The following is a 17,058-nucleotide window of genomic DNA, read 5'->3' as shown; positions in this document are numbered from 1 at the left end:
GGGGAGAGGGCGGGGCCAAGGACGTACCACAGAAAGATCTGCCTGGATTTCAGAACTGGTGGAATTTAGGGTGGGGCGACTTCCTATTTCGCTTCTAGAGCAATCTTGGCCTCCCCTAGTCGCCGTAGAAGGGGTTGGGCTTGGTTTTCTCCCGCCAATTTAAACCTGTGGCAAAGACCCTAAAGACTCTAGTAGCGGTTGTGGGAACGTGGATGCGGGGGAGGTAAATTTGAGTGTTCTTTAATTTCTTCAATTGCAGGTGAGGAGGGGGAACCACGCTACTATAGGAGCTGGGGGGTGGGGTGGTTTTAGGTCGAAATAGAAGAAACCTCAGCTCAGTTTGGGGTGTTATCCTGTTAAGACGCCGGCGGGAGATTGGTTGGAGTTGTTTCTTGCTGGCCCATGTCTAGCTGAGAGCCTATTTGAAACTTTCATTTCGTTTAATTCGTTTATGTGTTCACTTAGCACCCAGAGTAATCTCAGACTTAATCACATCACTCACAGGCCTACTTAGTATTTTTTCCACCCTAGCACTGAGGATGAAAGCCAATCTTGTAATCAAGGATTCATTGGTTCCACCTGTTGGTTTAGCCCCCGCACTATCCCATTCTTCATATGGCCCTACAGCAGCCACAAACTCATTCCACCCTCTGCATCTTTGATATTTGGCCTGCATCTTTGTCCCCCCTGAGCCTTGCATAGTTGCCTTGTCTTGTTATTGGGATCTCAGCTCAGTTGTCATCTCTTTCCCCTTCCAGATTTTTCTTATGCGCCACCCCCTGTTCACCTGAGCATTATTTGTAGTTGTGCATTTACTTATTTTTTCATAGGGAAGCAGTATAACAGTTAATAACTGGCATGAATTTGAATCTTCTCTAGCGACATCGTTAACTCATTTTAGGTGACCATGGCCATTTACTTAGTTCCTGATTCATGCTTCTCACCTGTAAAATGGATTGTGCAGATTAAATGAATAATACATTCAAACTATTTTGCCTGCTAAATACCGCATTTATTTTTGTCTGTCTTTCCTATGGGATATGAATTTCATAATGACAAAGACCTTTTCTGTCTTCTTCACAGATGTATTCCCAGCTCCTAGAACAGTGCCTGACACATAGTAAACTTTTGTCAAACGAGTGTGACATACCTGGGAGGCTGATAATATTTCTCTGTTCTTACAGATGTGGGACTCCGAAACTCATAGAAGTATTTACTTCAGCCTGTCTTAATCTCCCAATTCCCGCCCAAACACAGACACTAAAATTATTGTCTATTCTAATGTGCCTTGTTTTCGTGCCCTTGCTTACATTCCTAGTAAGAGCTCTTCCAATATTTAAAAAGCTCCTGTAAGTACTAGCTCAAATGTTACCTTCTTCCACCAATACAGTAGTGGATTAGCTGCACTTAAAAGTGAGTGCTTGCCGTGAAACCAAGCATTGTTTTGTGAACGTTTGAAACTGGTAGTGACCTTTCTGGCTATGTACAACTGTATTCCTATTTTACAGAAGAGAATTGAGGAACAGAAAGGTTAAATTACTTGCTTGACCACAACAGATTATTAAATGTAAAAGAGCTCCAAGTCAAAAATCATTTCTTTCCTGTACTGTTACTGTCAAAGATTTAAAAAAATATCTGAGCAGTTATCAAAACAACTGTAACTATTTGGTTATTTTCCCCTCCAGTCTTGATCCAAGCATTGCTTTTCATTTTAGTATTCTATGCCCTGGAGACCCAGTGAAATGAGTTATTTAAGTCCTTGCTGATGAAATAGTTAAGTGACTCCTAAGGTTGCAGACACACTCTTTGGTCCAGTCAGAAGCCTGATCCGTTTTTTTCCACCTCTTGTTAAGATTTATGGCGTAACAATTCTGGAAACATGAATGGACATGGTTTTTTAAGTTCGTCTGGAACCGTAACCAACCTAAGGTATCCCAGACAATATGCATTCAGAAAGTTCACTGTTTTTTGCTATTCTGGTTAAAGATGTTTTTCAAATGAAAGCTTGTTATAATTTCACCTAGGTATACAAAATACTAGAAACTCTAGGACACATTGGTAAGATCGAAATTGCCCGTGTCCCTAAACCAGTATGTTCTTCTCTAGTGATAATCATAGTTCTAGTTCCATATATCTTATTGATCCAAAGTGTCTAGTGACCACAAAAATAACACAGAGAAGTCTCTGTTTATTGGTGTGTATGTGTATATTTGTATACATATATATATATGTATTTAATAAAGCCTTTTTATTTCCCAAGGAGCTGGAGTCTATGCAACGATGTAATTTGGTCTGATTTTACAGTTGTCATAGGGAAGGCAGTGATTCCTGATCAGGAAAACAATCTCAGAAACATGTGGAATGATATTGAGCTGCTAACAAATGATGATACAGGAAGTGGGTACCTAAGTGTTGGTTCAGGAAAAGAACACGGAACCGCTTTATATCAAGTAGATTTACTAGCAAAGATCTCCTCTGAAAAGGTAATGGTTATGTTGCTGTTTTCATTCACAAAATTTTTACTGTGTTTACTAAGACTGATAGCCACAAGGTAGTTGTTTATAAATGAGTATAGTCCTTTCTCGGGGATTCAAAGTTTAGTGTCAGGTTACTGGAAATTTCCATCTGAATTCCCCATACATCATTTTAAGGTCAATATTCCAAACCTAACTTTTCATACATCCTCTTGACATTTTAGAAACACAGATGTATGCAAAAATGATACAAAGAATATCTACCACCAGCTTAGGAAGTAAAACATTACCTAGAATTGAAGCAAGCCCCTGGGGTCTCTCCCTGATGGTCCAGTGGCTAAGACTCCACGTTCCCAATGCAGGATTCAATCCCTGGTCAGGGAACTAAATCTTATATGCTGCAACTCAGAGTTCGCATGCCACAGCTAAAGACCCTGCATGCCACAAAAAGATCTAGGATCCTGTGTGCCACAACTAAGACACGGTGCAGCCAAATAAGTAAACATTAAAAAAAAGAGAAACACTTGACTAAGAAGTTATATGGGCTCAAGAAAAGAGGCCTGTCAAGTGAAGTTTTAAACTTGGGTGCTTGGGTGATGACATCATTGATGACTGTTGTTAAACATGTATGAAAATGCTTTATTTTCGTCCTACTTTTCCCTCCCCCAGGCCTCATTAAATCCAAAAATACAAGCATGCAGCTTAAGTGATGGGTTTATTATTATAGCAGACCAATCGGTGATACTGTTGGACAGTATTTGTAGATCTCTTCAGTTACATCTTACATTTGGTAAGTCTAACGTAATGCAGTAAACAAATTGGAAGTCAACTATATCTTGCTGCCAATTTCTACAGCATTGCCTTTTCTTTACTCCATTATTTATAAGACTTGAAATTAAACTGATTTTAAGAAATGAATCTTGAGTACCAGATGGAGAGGATACTGAGATGATCCTTTCTGTCAATAAGTCTAGGGAAAAGCATACTAGGAGAGCAACAGTTGATTTGCAGGGTTTTTGTATTAGTAGAAAACGGCTTCCCTGGTGGCTCAGTGGTTAAGAATCTGCCTGTAATGCAGGAGACACAGGTTTGATCCCTGGCTCAGGAAGATCCCCTGGAGAAGAGCATGGTAACCCATTCCAGTATTGCCTGGAGAATCCCATGGACAGAGGAGCCTGGTGGGCCACAGTCCATGAGGTCGCAGAGTCAGACACGACTGAAGCTACTTAGCACACACGCATGTTCAAGTTCCTGGATCTTATGCATAATTTCAATACCATCAGGAAATATTTGAATACTTCTAGCACTATATATATTTAAAATGTGCTTATGAATGAATTCCTATTGGATTAAAGAGCTTTAAGTATGTATATGCAAATATGGATTTAAGAGTAAACTAAGGGACAAACAAGTCAGTGGTTTTGTTGGAAAATAGGTGAAAATATTGTGAAAGTTTTTCTGAAATTTTTGAATGGTTCTATGAAGACCTACAAGACCTTTTAGAACTAACACCCAAAAAAGATGTCCTTTTCATTATAGGGGACTGGAATGCAAAAGTAGGAAGTCAGGAAACACCTGGACTAACAGGCAAATTTGGCCTTGGAGTACGGAATGAAGCAGGGCAAAGGCTAATAGAGTTTTGCCAAGAAAATGCACTGGTCATAGCAAACACCCTCTTCCAACAACACAAGAGAAGACTCTACACATGGACATCACCAGATGGTCAACACCGAAATCAGATTGATTATATTCTTTGCAGCCAAAGATGGAGAAGCTCTATACAGTCAGCAAAAACAAGACCAGGAGCTGACTGTGGCTCAGATCATGAATTCCTTATTGCCAAATTCAGACTGAAATTGAAGAAAGTAGGGAAAACCACTAGACCATTCAGATATGACCTAAATCAAATCCCTTATGATTATACAGTGGAAGTGAGAAATAGATTTAAGGGCCTAGATCTGATAGTAGAGTGCCTGATGAACTATGGACTGAGGTTCGTGACATTGTACAGGAGACAGGGATCAAGACCATCCCCATGGAAAAGAAATGCAAAAAAGCAAAATGGCTGTCTGGGGAGGTCTTACAAATAGCTGTGAAAAGAAGAGAAGAGAAAAGCAAAGGAGAAAGTATCTGAATGCAGAGTTCCAAAGAATAGCAAGAAGAGATAAGAAAGCCTTCCTCAGCGATCAATGCAAAGAAATAGAGGAAAACAACAGAATGGGAAAGACTAGAGATCTCTTCAAGAAAATTAGAGATACCAAGGGAACATTTCATGCAAAGATGGGCTCGATAAAGGACAGAAATGGTATGGACCTAACAGAAGCAGAAGATATCAAGAAAAGGTGGCAAGAATACACAGAAGAACTGTACAAAAAAGATCTTCACGACCCAGATAATTACGATGATGTGATCACTGACCTAGAGCCAGACATCCTGAATGTGAAGTCAAGTGGGCCTTAGAAAGCATCACTAGGAACAAAGCTAGAGGAGGTGATGGAATTCCAGTGGAGCTATTTCAAATCCTGAAAGATGCTGCTGTGAAAGTACTGCACTCAAGATGCCAGCAATTTTGGAAAACTCAACAGTGGCCACAGGACTGGAAAAGGTCAGTTTTCATTCCAGTCTCAAAGAAAGGCAATGCCAAAGAATGCTCAAACTACTGCACAGTTGCACTCATCTCACACGCTGGTAAAGTAATACTCAAAATTCTCCAAGCCAGGCTTCAGCAATATGTAAACCGTGAACTTCCTGATGTTCAAGCTGGTTTTAGAAAAGGCAGAGGAACCAGAGATCAAATTGCCAACATCCGCTGGATCATGGAAAAAGCCAGAGAGTTCCAGAAAAACATCTATTTCTGCTTTATTGACTATGCCAAAGCCTTTGACTGTGTGGATCACCATAAACTGTGGAAAATTCTTCAAGAGATGGGAATACCAGACCACCTGACCTGCCTCTTGAGAAATCTGTATGCAGGTCAGGAAGCAACAGTTAGAACTGGACATGGAACAACAGACTGGTTCCAAATAGGAAAAGGAGTACGTTAAGGCTGTATATTGTCACCCTGCTTATTTAACTTAAATGCAGAGTACATCATGAGAAACACTGGGCTGGAAGAAGCACAAGCTGGAATCAAGATTGCCAGGAGAAATATCAATAACTTCAAATATGCAGATGACACCACCCTTATGGCAGAAAGTGAAGAGGAACTAAAAAGCCTCTTGATGAAAGTGAAAGAGGAGAGTGAAAAAGTTGGCTTAAAGCTCAACATTCAGAAAACGAAGATCATGGCATCTGGTCCCATCACTTCATGGGAAATAGGTGGGGAAACAGTGTCAGACTTTATTTTTCTGGGCTCCAAAATCACTGCAGATGGTGACTGCAGCCATGAAATTAAAAGACGCTTACTCCTTGGAAGGAAAGTTATGACCAACCTAGATAGCATATTAAAAAGCAGAGACATTACTTTGCCAACAAAGTTTCGTCTAGTCAAGGCTATGGTTTTTCCTGTGGTCATGTATGGATGTGAGAGCTGGACTGTGAAGAAGGGTGAGCGCCGAAGAATTGATGCTTTTGAACTGTGGTGTTGGAGAAGACTCTTGAGAGTCCCTTGGACTGCAAGGAGATCCAAGCAGTCCATTCTGAAGGAGATCAGCCCTGGGATTTCTTTGACAGGAATGCTAAAGCTGAAACTCCAGTACTTTGGCCACCTCATGCAAAGAGTTGATTCACTGGAAAAGACTCTGATGCTGGGAGAGATTGGGGGCAAGAGGAGAAGGGGACGACAGAGGATGAGATGGCTGGATGGCATCACTGACTCGATGGACGTGAGTCTGAGTGAACTCCGGGAGTTGGTGATGGACAGGGAGGCCTGGCGTGCTGCGATTCATGGGGTCGCAAAGAGTCGGACACGACTGAGCGACTAAACTGAACTGAATTGAGAGAAATTGAAGTGTTTTTGTGAGAAGAGCTGAAAAATTAATGAATTATTTTAAAACAAAACTTAGCTGAAAAGGAATTAGAAGGTATGCACATGAGAATAAAATCTTGATCTCAACATGTAGGAGGAAAACCCATATTTTGTGTAATCTTAGCATATCTACCCTGATGGGGCCACAAGATTCAGTTTCACCAATGGAAAGTGAAACTCTGTCTACATATAGTACTCTGTGTACAGATATTACTAGTAAATAATTTTAGTTATAAACAATTTACTTTCTACTGCCTTTTGTCTTAGTCTTCCCCTTTCAGTCTTCACTTCCCCCTGGCCTTCTTGCTTTTGTGCAAACAATAACTTTCTCACCTCCTTCAAATTTTTGTTCAGATCTGACAAAGGGAGCTGTCCTGAGCACACCAATTAATACCACATGGCTCTTCAGAGCTCTGTTTCCCTCCTCTGCATCACCTTTGTTTGTGTCATATAATTAGATTGTTATGCTGACTGTTTATCATCTATTTCTGCCTTAGCATTTGAGTTCCATGAAGATGGGACTCTTGGTAATATTCTCAGATGTATACAAAAGGCCTTGAGCAATGCTTAGCCTATCAGTGCTCAGCAAATATTTATTGACTAAGAGTCAGTAGCATTCCTTTTGCCATTAATCACTACTTTCCTGAAATATTTAAAAGAAGCTTCTTAAATCGTTGACTTTTAATAACAAAATTTGCGATTCTTTGTATTGAAAATAAGCATTTTTGGAGGAAGCTTGGCATAACTTTGATTTGAAATTTTCAGATACTGAAGTGGATGTAGTTGGCCTGTGTCAAGAAGGAAAGTTTCTTTTGGTTGGGGAGAGAAGTGGCAACCTACATCTTATTCATGTAACGTCAAAGCTAACATTACTCACCAATGTAAGAGCTTGTTACCTTGTTATGTTTTTCATCTTCATTATCTAAATTCTGAACTATCTCTTAGCTAAAAACTCTAGCAAAGCTTTGCTTGATTTGTGTTTTAAATTACAAGAATAATGCTTCTTAACGTTGAATTTAAGAATCATAGCTTAGAAACTGAAAAAAATGCATAACCTGAAAGTTGAGAATTACGTTTTTTTGGGTGGACTTTCTGAGAACTTTAAGCCCAGGGGGCAGTCTCTCAAGATAGCTCTGAGGGACTGCTCTGAAGAAGTAAGAGAGGAGCTAGGATATATAGGAGTTTTGCAAGACAGACCATATAGTTGGAACATCAAAAGAGTACTGTTAACTAAAGAAAATCAGGTATCTCAGGTTAATGAATTTAGTGTTTTCTATGTATGGGAAGATGCAAGAGTGGGCTCACTGAAATCATTCCTTGATATGTGCACCTTTACCACCCAGGGCCAGTATCAGGCACTTCCCCATCCAGAGTCCCTTCCGTGTACACGTGGGAGTAGCTGCCGTGGCTGAGGGCTGGCCAGTGGGCAGCCTGTTCATCTCCATCCTGAGTTCCCTCATGGCTGGATGTGGCTGCAGCATCCTTTGTTTGCTGAAATGGCAGGCAACATTTTTTAATCCACAAAACATGACATAAGTGCAAAATGGAAAAATTACAGTTTGAAGACTGTATACTTGTCCATAACAGTTTTCCATTTCAAGACTAAAATGTTTGGGATATAGGTAAAATTATTGCTAATGATAATTGATAACCCTCGAGTTTAAAGAAAATAATCTTTGATTGTATTTTTCTGGGTTTAATCTTATCATTTGATATTAATTTGTAATTAGGCATTTGTTCAGAAAGCTAACGATGAAAATCAGTGTACTTACCGGAATCTTGTTATTGAGAAAGATAGTTCAAGCGAAGGTAAGTTTTTAAATTTCTTTTTTAATATCTTCTTAATAATGTTCAGTCAAAAAATCAGATTTGTACTTAATATATTAGGTAAATTAATTTGCACTAGGTGGCTCAGTTGGTAAAGAATCCGCCTGCAATGCAGGAGACCTGGGTTCGATCCCCTGGAGGAGGAAATCAACCCACTCCAGTATTCTTGCCTGGAGAATCCCTGTGGACAGAGGAGCCTGGCGGGATATAGTCCATGGGGTCACAAAGAGTGGGACACAACTGAGTGACTAGCACTTACACAAAGTTAAACTTTTGGGGTGCAATTAATATTGTTTTAAAAAAAAGTTTATTTTAGATCTTTTCAGAGGCTTAAATGTTAACTCTTCTTAAATAATATATCCTAAACTTTTTTATAGTTTTAAGAGTTCTATAGATAATTAAGGATACATAATATTCTTTTAAAATGTTGTTATGGATTTTAGTATATTTATTATACTTCTTTTTTTTTTTTTAATTTTTTAAAATTAATTTTATTTTATTTTTAAACTTTACATAATTGTATTAGTTTTGCCAAATATCAAAATGAATCCACCACAGGTATACATGTGTTCCCCATCCTGAACCCTCCTCCCTCCTCCCTCCCCATACCATCCCTCTGGGTCGTCCCAGTGCAGCAGCCCCAAGCATCCAGTATCGTGCATTGAACCTGGACTGGCATCTCGTTTCATACATGATATTTTACATGTTTCAATGCCATTCTCCCAAATCTTCCCACCCTCTCCCTCTCCCACAGAGTCCATAAGACTGTTCTATACATCAGTGTCTCTTTTGCTGTCTCGTATACAGGGTTATCGTTACCATCTTTCTAAATTCCATATATATGCGTTAGTATACTGTATTTATGTTTTTCCTTCTGGCTTACTTCACTCTGTATAATAGGCTCCAGTTTCATCCACCTCATTAGAACTGATTCAAATGTATTCTTTTTAATGGCTGAGTAATACTCCATTGTGTATATGTACCATAGCTTTCTTATCCATTCATCTGCTGATGGACATCCAGGTTGTTTCCAAGTCCTGGCTATTATAAACAGTGCTGCGATGAACATTGGGGTACACGTGTCTCTTTCCCTTCTGGTTTCCTCAGTGTGTATGCCCAGCAGTGGGATTAACAAACGTTAACTGGCCTTTATTTTGATGTAGCTGAGATTATTTTTTTCTGGTGAATGAAGTTTGGTTTATAAAAGTTTCTAAGAAGTAATTTTGCTTTTACAGATAATTTACCAACTCTCTATAAATAACTTTTATCTGTGTTGCTACTATATTATTTGGTTATTAGACTTTAAATGAGCAAATGGACATATTTTTAAGCTAGGTCCAGACTCTGATTTAAATTTTTTATTGATGTGCCTTTTAAAGAAGCTGGCTTGATTTTATTTTAATAGATACCTATTATATGCTGCTGCTTACAAACAATGGACTTTTTTATATTACGAACCTTCAGCTTGTAAAAATTCAACAAGGTAAGTAATGTATTATTTTCTTATTACTGATTTGCAGCGAATTTTTTTTTGAGCAAAGGGCTCTTTTTTTTATCAATAATTTTATTAATTTTTTGTTTTCACTGGGTCTTTGTTGGTGAGCGTGTGCTTTCTCTATTTACAGAGATCAGGAATTCTGCTCTCCTGTCGCGATGTGCAGGCTTTTCATTGTTGTGGCTTCTTTTCCTGTGGAACACAGGCTCTAAGGGGGCATGGGCTTCAGTAGTTGCAGTTCCTCAGCTGTAGAGCACAGGCCCAATGTTGTGGTGCACAGGCTTAGTTGCTTCTCAGCATGTGGGATCTTCCCAAACCAGGAATTGAACCTGTGTCTCCTGCATTGGCAGGCATAGTCTTTACCGTTGAGTCACCAAGGAAGCCCCACAGCAATATTTCTTATGTGTTTTCCAAGTAATTTTAACATAGTCTCTTCGAGAATATTTTAGTGTAACTCCATTCTTTGATACTGGGCATACTTTGAGTATTCGTAATATACTTATTCTCCAAGTTAGGGCTGCAACAGAATCTGAAGAACTATTTATTTATAGCCTTCAAGGACTTTACAACTTAGTCGGAGAGACGGGCGATATGCTAACATAGTAATAAATGCTTTTTGTTGAAATGAATGAACCTGTAAACTGAAATGATTGCATTAATAATTAATAATACAGAGCAGTAATCTCGAGTGTGTTAGTGAATTGTGTGGATCTTATATCCCTCTGAGCTGGCAGAGATTGAGGAATTGATTCTAGGCATGTATTCAACAATTTTTTTTTTTTTTAAAGATCTACTATGTGCTAAGAAGGCTTCTCAGGTGGCACTAGTGGTAAGGAACCCACCTGCCAATGCAGGAGACATAGGAGATAAGAATTCAATCCCTGGGTGGGAAGATCCCCTGGAGGAGGGCATGGAAACCCACTCCAGTATGTATGCCTGGAGAATCCCATGAACAGAGGAACCTGATGGGCTACAGTGCCAGGGTCACAAAGGTCACAAAGAGTCGGACCCAACTGAAGCGATTGAGCATGCTTGCACACATGTGCTAAGGATGTGCCAGATGCTGGGGCTATGAGGAGATTTAAGGTACACAGTTCTCTAAGTTTGATGAAGGAGCTGGACAAGTGAAACTGCTCTTCCAAAAGGGAGTGCAAAGTGTTGAGGACATCACAGGTAGCACTTCAGAGCTTGACTAGGAGAGTTGGGACAGGGAGAAGACGCTGAGTAGGAAGAACCGTGGTGCGTGAACGTGTGGAGAGGCCCTATAAGGATATAAGACACGCTGGCAGGTGCCCTGAGTACAACATGCCATCACAGTTTATTTCTTTGGTCAAGGGCAAAACTGAAAAGTCACCAGCACTTTATTAATTTCTGACCAGTTGTTCTTCTCACTAGATTGTATATAATTTCATCTTGACACAAAAGGGGAGACTTGTATGTATTTTATGTCATACTATAAATTTAGCCTACTTTGTCTTTTTCATGCAGCGATTGAAAAGGCAGACTTCGATACAGCTAAGAAGGTAAGAAGACAAGACCACACTGTCTTCTTAAAACTTAAATGCCAGTTTAGGAAAGTGTTTCTGCATAATTGTCTAATGGTTGATTTGGGGGAATTAGCATAATAAAACATTTTAATGACATTCCCATTAAAAGATACATTTGTAACTGTTGATTTAACTGATTTTTATCAATCTTTCCAAGGAGTTTGGACTATGGAGCATATATATAACATTCTTATTTTTTTAAATCTTGCAGTTACAAGGACAAATCAAGTCCAGCTTTATTTCTACTGAGAATTATCATACTCTCGGTTGTCTCAATCTTGTGGCTGGTGATTTAGCAAGCGAAATCCCTGTGATAATTGGGGTAATTCTTTTTTTTATAAAATTTCAAATTTCTTTTTCTGAAACATTTCTTCATTAAAACATAGTTTTGGTAAAATTGTGAATTTGTAGTGTATAGCAGAAACAGGGAAATTAGAAAATTTCATGAAATTAACTCAATAGAGTTAACTAAGTTTCTACATGGGAAAAACTATTGCATCTTTATTTTCACTAATCTCTACCTGACATTTAGCATGTCTTTAAGTTAGGGCTTCCCAGGTGGCTCAGATGGTAAAGAATCTGCCTGTAATACAGGAGACCTGGATTCGATCCCTGGGTCCAGAAGATCCGCACAAGAAGGGAATGACTTCCAGTATTCTTACCTGGAGAATTTCATGGAGAGGAGCCTGATGGGCTATATAGTCCATGGGGTTGCAAAGAGTTGAGCAACTAACACTTTCACTTTTCACTTCAGCTATGAGTGCAACAGCAGCAAACAAAACATCTAATATCATATTCGTGGAGTAGGCAAAAATTCTATATTGAATTATATTATTACAGCATTTACAACATGTTTGCTTGCCAAATTTATATATTAAGCAGGTATTTTTCCCTATCTAGTGAGTGTATCCTGTTCAGTATTTCATCGGGCATCAAATAATTTGAAATGAATATTTATGAATTTTTTTCAAATAGTAATTATTTTAATGACAGTACTTCATCAAGCACTGTATTTATCTCATAATTCTAGAGGAAGTCTTAAAGCTTATCTGGTGTCTCTAAGTTGCCTGAACGTGCCTGCTCCTTGTTAAATGTTCATGTGGTAGGAGTTCACTTTTCTTTTCATTCTGTTCTCTTGAAAACTAAGAGAGGAACAGGATGATAACAGCTAGCTGAGCTTGAATATATATAAATATATTTTGAAATTAGTCACATGTACAACTTTGATGTTTCTACCTGGAAGAGAACTTGGGTCTGAAACCAAGTTTGTAATTGACATACTGTTTTCACTTCTGTAGGGAACTGGCAGTTGTGCACTCTCAAAATGGGAGCCAGATTCTTCCAGGAAAGGGATGACAGTTAAGAGTGTTATTGATTCAGAGATTATCAAAGGTAAAAATAAGTTAATGAAACTACTTTTGGTAATTGAAAGTGAGTTGTTATTTTCATGTCAATATGCTAAGTCTAGCATGTGGCCCATTTTAGCAAATAACTCTTGCGAACAAGCCAGCTTATTAGTCTATGATTGTCTGCATATTTGACTTCTTGGAGCATTGCTGTTGTTACTCTTCATTTTGGGAGGTTTTTTGTTTTAGTAGTCATCCAGAAAAGTAGAGGGGAGGAAATAAATGGGAATGGAAACTTCTTGTTTAAGTGCACTTCTGCCTCTTCATAAGTATGTTAGTTTACTGTCTTAAATATGGCGATACATAACCCAGAAACGAAGGCCTTACACACCTTGCTTTCTCTTTTGTAGGTGCAAAGAAGTTCCAGCTAATAGACAACCTACTTTTTGTTCTTGATACTGATGTATGTTTCTGATATTTCGCCTTAAGTATTTTCACTTGGTTTTATATTTAACAGTGGAAATGTTGTTAAACTTTACCAAGACAAGGACTTTAGCTGGGGTGAATTACTGTCTTGTGTAATGTACTTTATTTCAGTTACATATCAAAAGATAGATTCCCAAATGTAAATTTTTAGCCATTAAGAGGATGTGTCAATGAAATGTCTCTTTTGCAGAACGTGTTGAGCTTATGGGATATTTACACCCTAACTCCCATATGGAACTGGCCTGTCCTTCATGTAGAAGAGTTTCTTCTCACTACAGAAGCAGAGTCACCTTCATCAGTCACCTGGTACATTATGACACTCAACATTGATTTCCCTTCTGTTAGAACCAGGTTTCTTGCCTGGTTCTGATCAGATCTTTGCTACCCCGTGGTCTGTACAATCCATGGAATTCTCCAGACCAGAATACTGGAGTGGGTAGCCTTCCCTTCTCCAGGGAATCTTCCCAACCCAGGGATCAAACCTAGGTCTCCCTCATTGCAGGCAGATTCTTTACCAGCTGAGCCACCAGGGAAGCCCCATTATGTGTTACATTACAAATAACACTGTGAACAGACTGACAGGGTAAAGACCATTTCATTATTAGCCATTAAGGACAAATGGGTTACGCAAAAAGCTCCAAATGAATGTGTTAGAAAGAGTGTCAGTCTAGGCCATAAACACTGAGAAGTCAAATTCATTATCTTCTGTGTGAATAAATTTTTATACAAGGATATCACTTTGACTTAGCTTATATCTAGCAACTGGCTTATGTGATTCACTTAAACCTTCTTTTCTCTTTCAGGCAAGGGATTACAAATCTCAAATTAGTGGCTCTAACAACTACTACTAATAAGAAGGTTTGGGAGAATTTATTTCACATTTGTCCATATTATGTGTTAGAAATAGCATTAATACAAAACTAGTTGTTAAGTAGTCTTGAAATATATTAGCTCTTAGTTCACACAGGTACTTGACAGATCAGAAATAACCCTGCAGAGCTCTTTTTTCTCATCTAAAAAACAAAGTATAAATCTCTGTTCCATACTTTAATTGGAGCATTTCCATAAGAAAATGCTTATTATAGTGATACTTCATAGTTCTGACACTGAGGAATTACATTTGCCTTACGTTTACATTTGTCTTCCAAATTACATTCGCCTTAGGTTCAAATTGTAAAATGGACTCCAGGTAGCAGATTTAGAAGATGGGATAGGATATAATTTTATATGTAACCTTTAAATGATACAGTAACAGATTTACTTATTTTTTCAATTAACTTTGTATCAAATGTTTTCATCTATGTCCTGGATTGTAAGTGCTATCTTGTGCTTAGAGGTTTATACTGACCTAAGAAATTCATAGCTGTCTTGTTTTTCTTAGATGAAAAACCTTGTGGTCTGTTCATTACCTGCGATGGAAATACTGTATTCTTTGGAAGTATCTGGTATTTCTTCTCTGGTGCAAACAGGAATTAGCACGGTAAGCTGACATGTATTTTGAACTACTTTATAGCAACAACAGCAAAAACAATTAAGAATAACTGAGTCAAGAATGAGTGGAACCTAGTGGAATACCTGGATAGATCTCAGGTTTATAACTATATTTATTGTTATCATAGGTCTTGAGCTACATTTATTTGTAGGAGGTCGGTTTTCATTTAAAAAGACAAGAAAATTAATTGACTAAGACATCAGTCAATTGCATATTCAGTTTTCTTGTCTGTTCACAGGGAATATAAATAATTGTTAATTTGGGAGAGGTTATCACTTTTTACTTATTTTTTAACTGTTATCCTAAAAAAGTTTTTTCTTACTATGTTTCATCTCTTTTTTATACATATGCCCTGTATTTTTTCCAAACCATTTGGAAATTACTTTCAGACATCATAACCTCTCATCTCTAATTTCAGCAGGTATCTCCTAAAGAGTCAAGCCATTCTTCTAAAACATAGTCATCACACTCACAACATTTAACATTAATGCAATATTATTGTGAAATATGCCATCCAAATTCAAATTTTACCAATAGTGCCAATTACTTGAGAACTTTTTTTTTTCCTGACCTAGGATTCAGTCAAGCATCACAAATTGAATTTTGTTGTTGTGGTCACATGGTGGTTTACTTTAATCTCTAAAACTTCCCTAGTCTTATTTTGGTCTTTTCCGACACATTTTCTTGAGTACTAGTAGAATGGTTGAATGTTCCTCCATTTGGATCTGTCAGCCTCGTCATGATTAGATTTGTGCTAAGCTTTTCTGGCCAGGATCCTGCATAGGTGATGTTGTGTCCTGACTGGATCACATTAAGGGACTCAAGTTTACTCATCTTGTTATTGGTGCTGTTAAATTTGATCACTTGGTTAAAGCAGATCTACCAGATTTCTTCCTTGTAAAGGTATACGTTCCCCCTGATAATTAGTAAGTGATTTCTGTGGTACTATTTTGAGACTGTGGGAATATTCTTTTCTTCAACAGTTTTTCCCGGTAATTTTAGAATCCATTGATGGATAATTTCTGCCTAAACCAGTTGTTACTGTAGTAACTATAAAGTGAATTGATAGCATTTCTCAATTTTAAACATGTTTTTACTCTTGTAGGATACCATATACCTTCTGGAAGGAATTTTCAAAAATGATCCAAGGTAGGTCACATTTTGTTTATCAGATGCATCATTAAATAACAGCATAGTTAAAACTTATTTACTAATATTAAATGACAAATGTCAATATTAAAATGTTTTTTTCAGTTTGTCTGAAGACTCAGTCTCCGTTTTAGCACTCAGATGTCTTACAGAGGCTTTACCAGAAAACAGGTAACTTCTTTTTTTCTAAGCCTTACCTTAATGAAAGACTTGACTTCTCTGATTAATAAAAATTTTACTGAAATTTCTTTTCAATTTTTCAGATTGAGTCGGTTACTTCACAAACACAGATTTGCTGAAGCTGAGAGCTTTGCCATTCAGTTTGGACTAGATGTTGAGGTAATTATTCATGTATTCATTCATGTATTGAAAGCATTTCTTCATGTACTAGCGGCTGAGGAGACAAACAGGTAAAACATGATTGAGATTTAGTGTGATCAGACCTGTAATTAAGATATGACCAAATAGAGTAAGGGATTCAAAGGAGATACTGAACTTTTAAGTAGGGTGGAAAGACTTCCTGGAGGAGGTAATTTTATGTCTTATCTTGAAGATATTCCTGATAGTCCTGGGAGAGGAAGGGAATTCTAAGTATTAGGACACATGAAGAAAGTGAGGGATGGGACTTTCCTGGCAAACCAGTGGCTGGGGCTTCACCAACCAAAACAGGTGGGGTTGCAGGTTTGATTCCTAGTCAGGGAGCTAGGATCCCTCATGCCTAGAGGCTGGAACACCAAAGCATGGAGCAGAAACAACATTGTAACAAGTTCCGTGAAAACTTAAAAAAGAAAAATTCATCCCTTATTAAGAAGAAATTCACACAGATATTAAAAAGAAAGAAAGTGAGGGAGTCTTATGGTTTCCAGAAACTCCTAGTAATTAGTCAGGACTAGCATATAGGTTCATTGTGCATAGAAAGAAAAGGAGATGATGGAGAAGAAGGTCAGAGCCTAGAGGGCTTTGTGTGCACTGCAGAGGATTTAGGTTTTGTTCTGCAGGTGATAGGGAGCTACTAAGAATTTCACTGTATAAAGAGGGGAAATTGATAATGGGATTGAACCCGTATCTCAGTTGGAAGACTGAGCCAGTGCAGCGAGGTAGAGACATACAGGAGGGAAGGCCAAGAGAGGTGTGTAGAAGGTAGAAGCAGTGGGGCTCAGTGATCAAACAGGGTGATAATGTTGGGAAGGGACTTGCAGGACTCTGCTCAGTACACTAGTTGGAATGTGATGATATGACTTAAAATGAAGAGTGTTGTGGAAGAGTTAGGGATAA

General features: G+C 38.2%; 1 protein-coding gene across 3 annotated transcripts in view; it reads left to right on the top strand.

The window, feature by feature from the left end:
* The first annotated feature begins 14 nt into the window (after positions 1-14).
* KNTC1 (kinetochore associated 1) overlaps positions 15-17,058 on the top strand; it is a 69,966-nt gene continuing 52,922 nt past the window's right edge. The window contains exons 1-16 of one of the 3 annotated variants that reach the window (XM_070769476.1): positions 15-223; positions 2,305-2,483; positions 3,144-3,264; positions 7,207-7,322; positions 8,172-8,250; positions 9,674-9,751; positions 11,252-11,286; positions 11,522-11,632; positions 12,609-12,702; positions 13,067-13,119; positions 13,333-13,448; positions 13,946-14,000; positions 14,524-14,622; positions 15,740-15,783; positions 15,889-15,954; positions 16,047-16,122. In XM_070769476.1, coding sequence (XP_070625577.1) covers positions 2,355-2,483; positions 3,144-3,264; positions 7,207-7,322; positions 8,172-8,250; positions 9,674-9,751; positions 11,252-11,286; positions 11,522-11,632; positions 12,609-12,702; positions 13,067-13,119; positions 13,333-13,448; positions 13,946-14,000; positions 14,524-14,622; positions 15,740-15,783; positions 15,889-15,954; positions 16,047-16,122 — 1,272 coding nt within the window. In that variant the 5' untranslated portion in view covers positions 15-223; positions 2,305-2,354. The other 2 variants (XM_070769475.1, XM_019978017.2) reach the window with 2 other exon arrangements.

The sequence above is a fragment of the Bos indicus genome, chromosome 17, assembly GCF_029378745.1.
Source record: "Bos indicus isolate NIAB-ARS_2022 breed Sahiwal x Tharparkar chromosome 17, NIAB-ARS_B.indTharparkar_mat_pri_1.0, whole genome shotgun sequence".
Taxonomy (NCBI): Eukaryota; Metazoa; Chordata; class Mammalia; order Artiodactyla; family Bovidae; genus Bos; species Bos indicus.
Note: the sequence above shows the minus strand (reverse complement) of the source record. Positions and strands in the feature narration are given on the sequence as shown.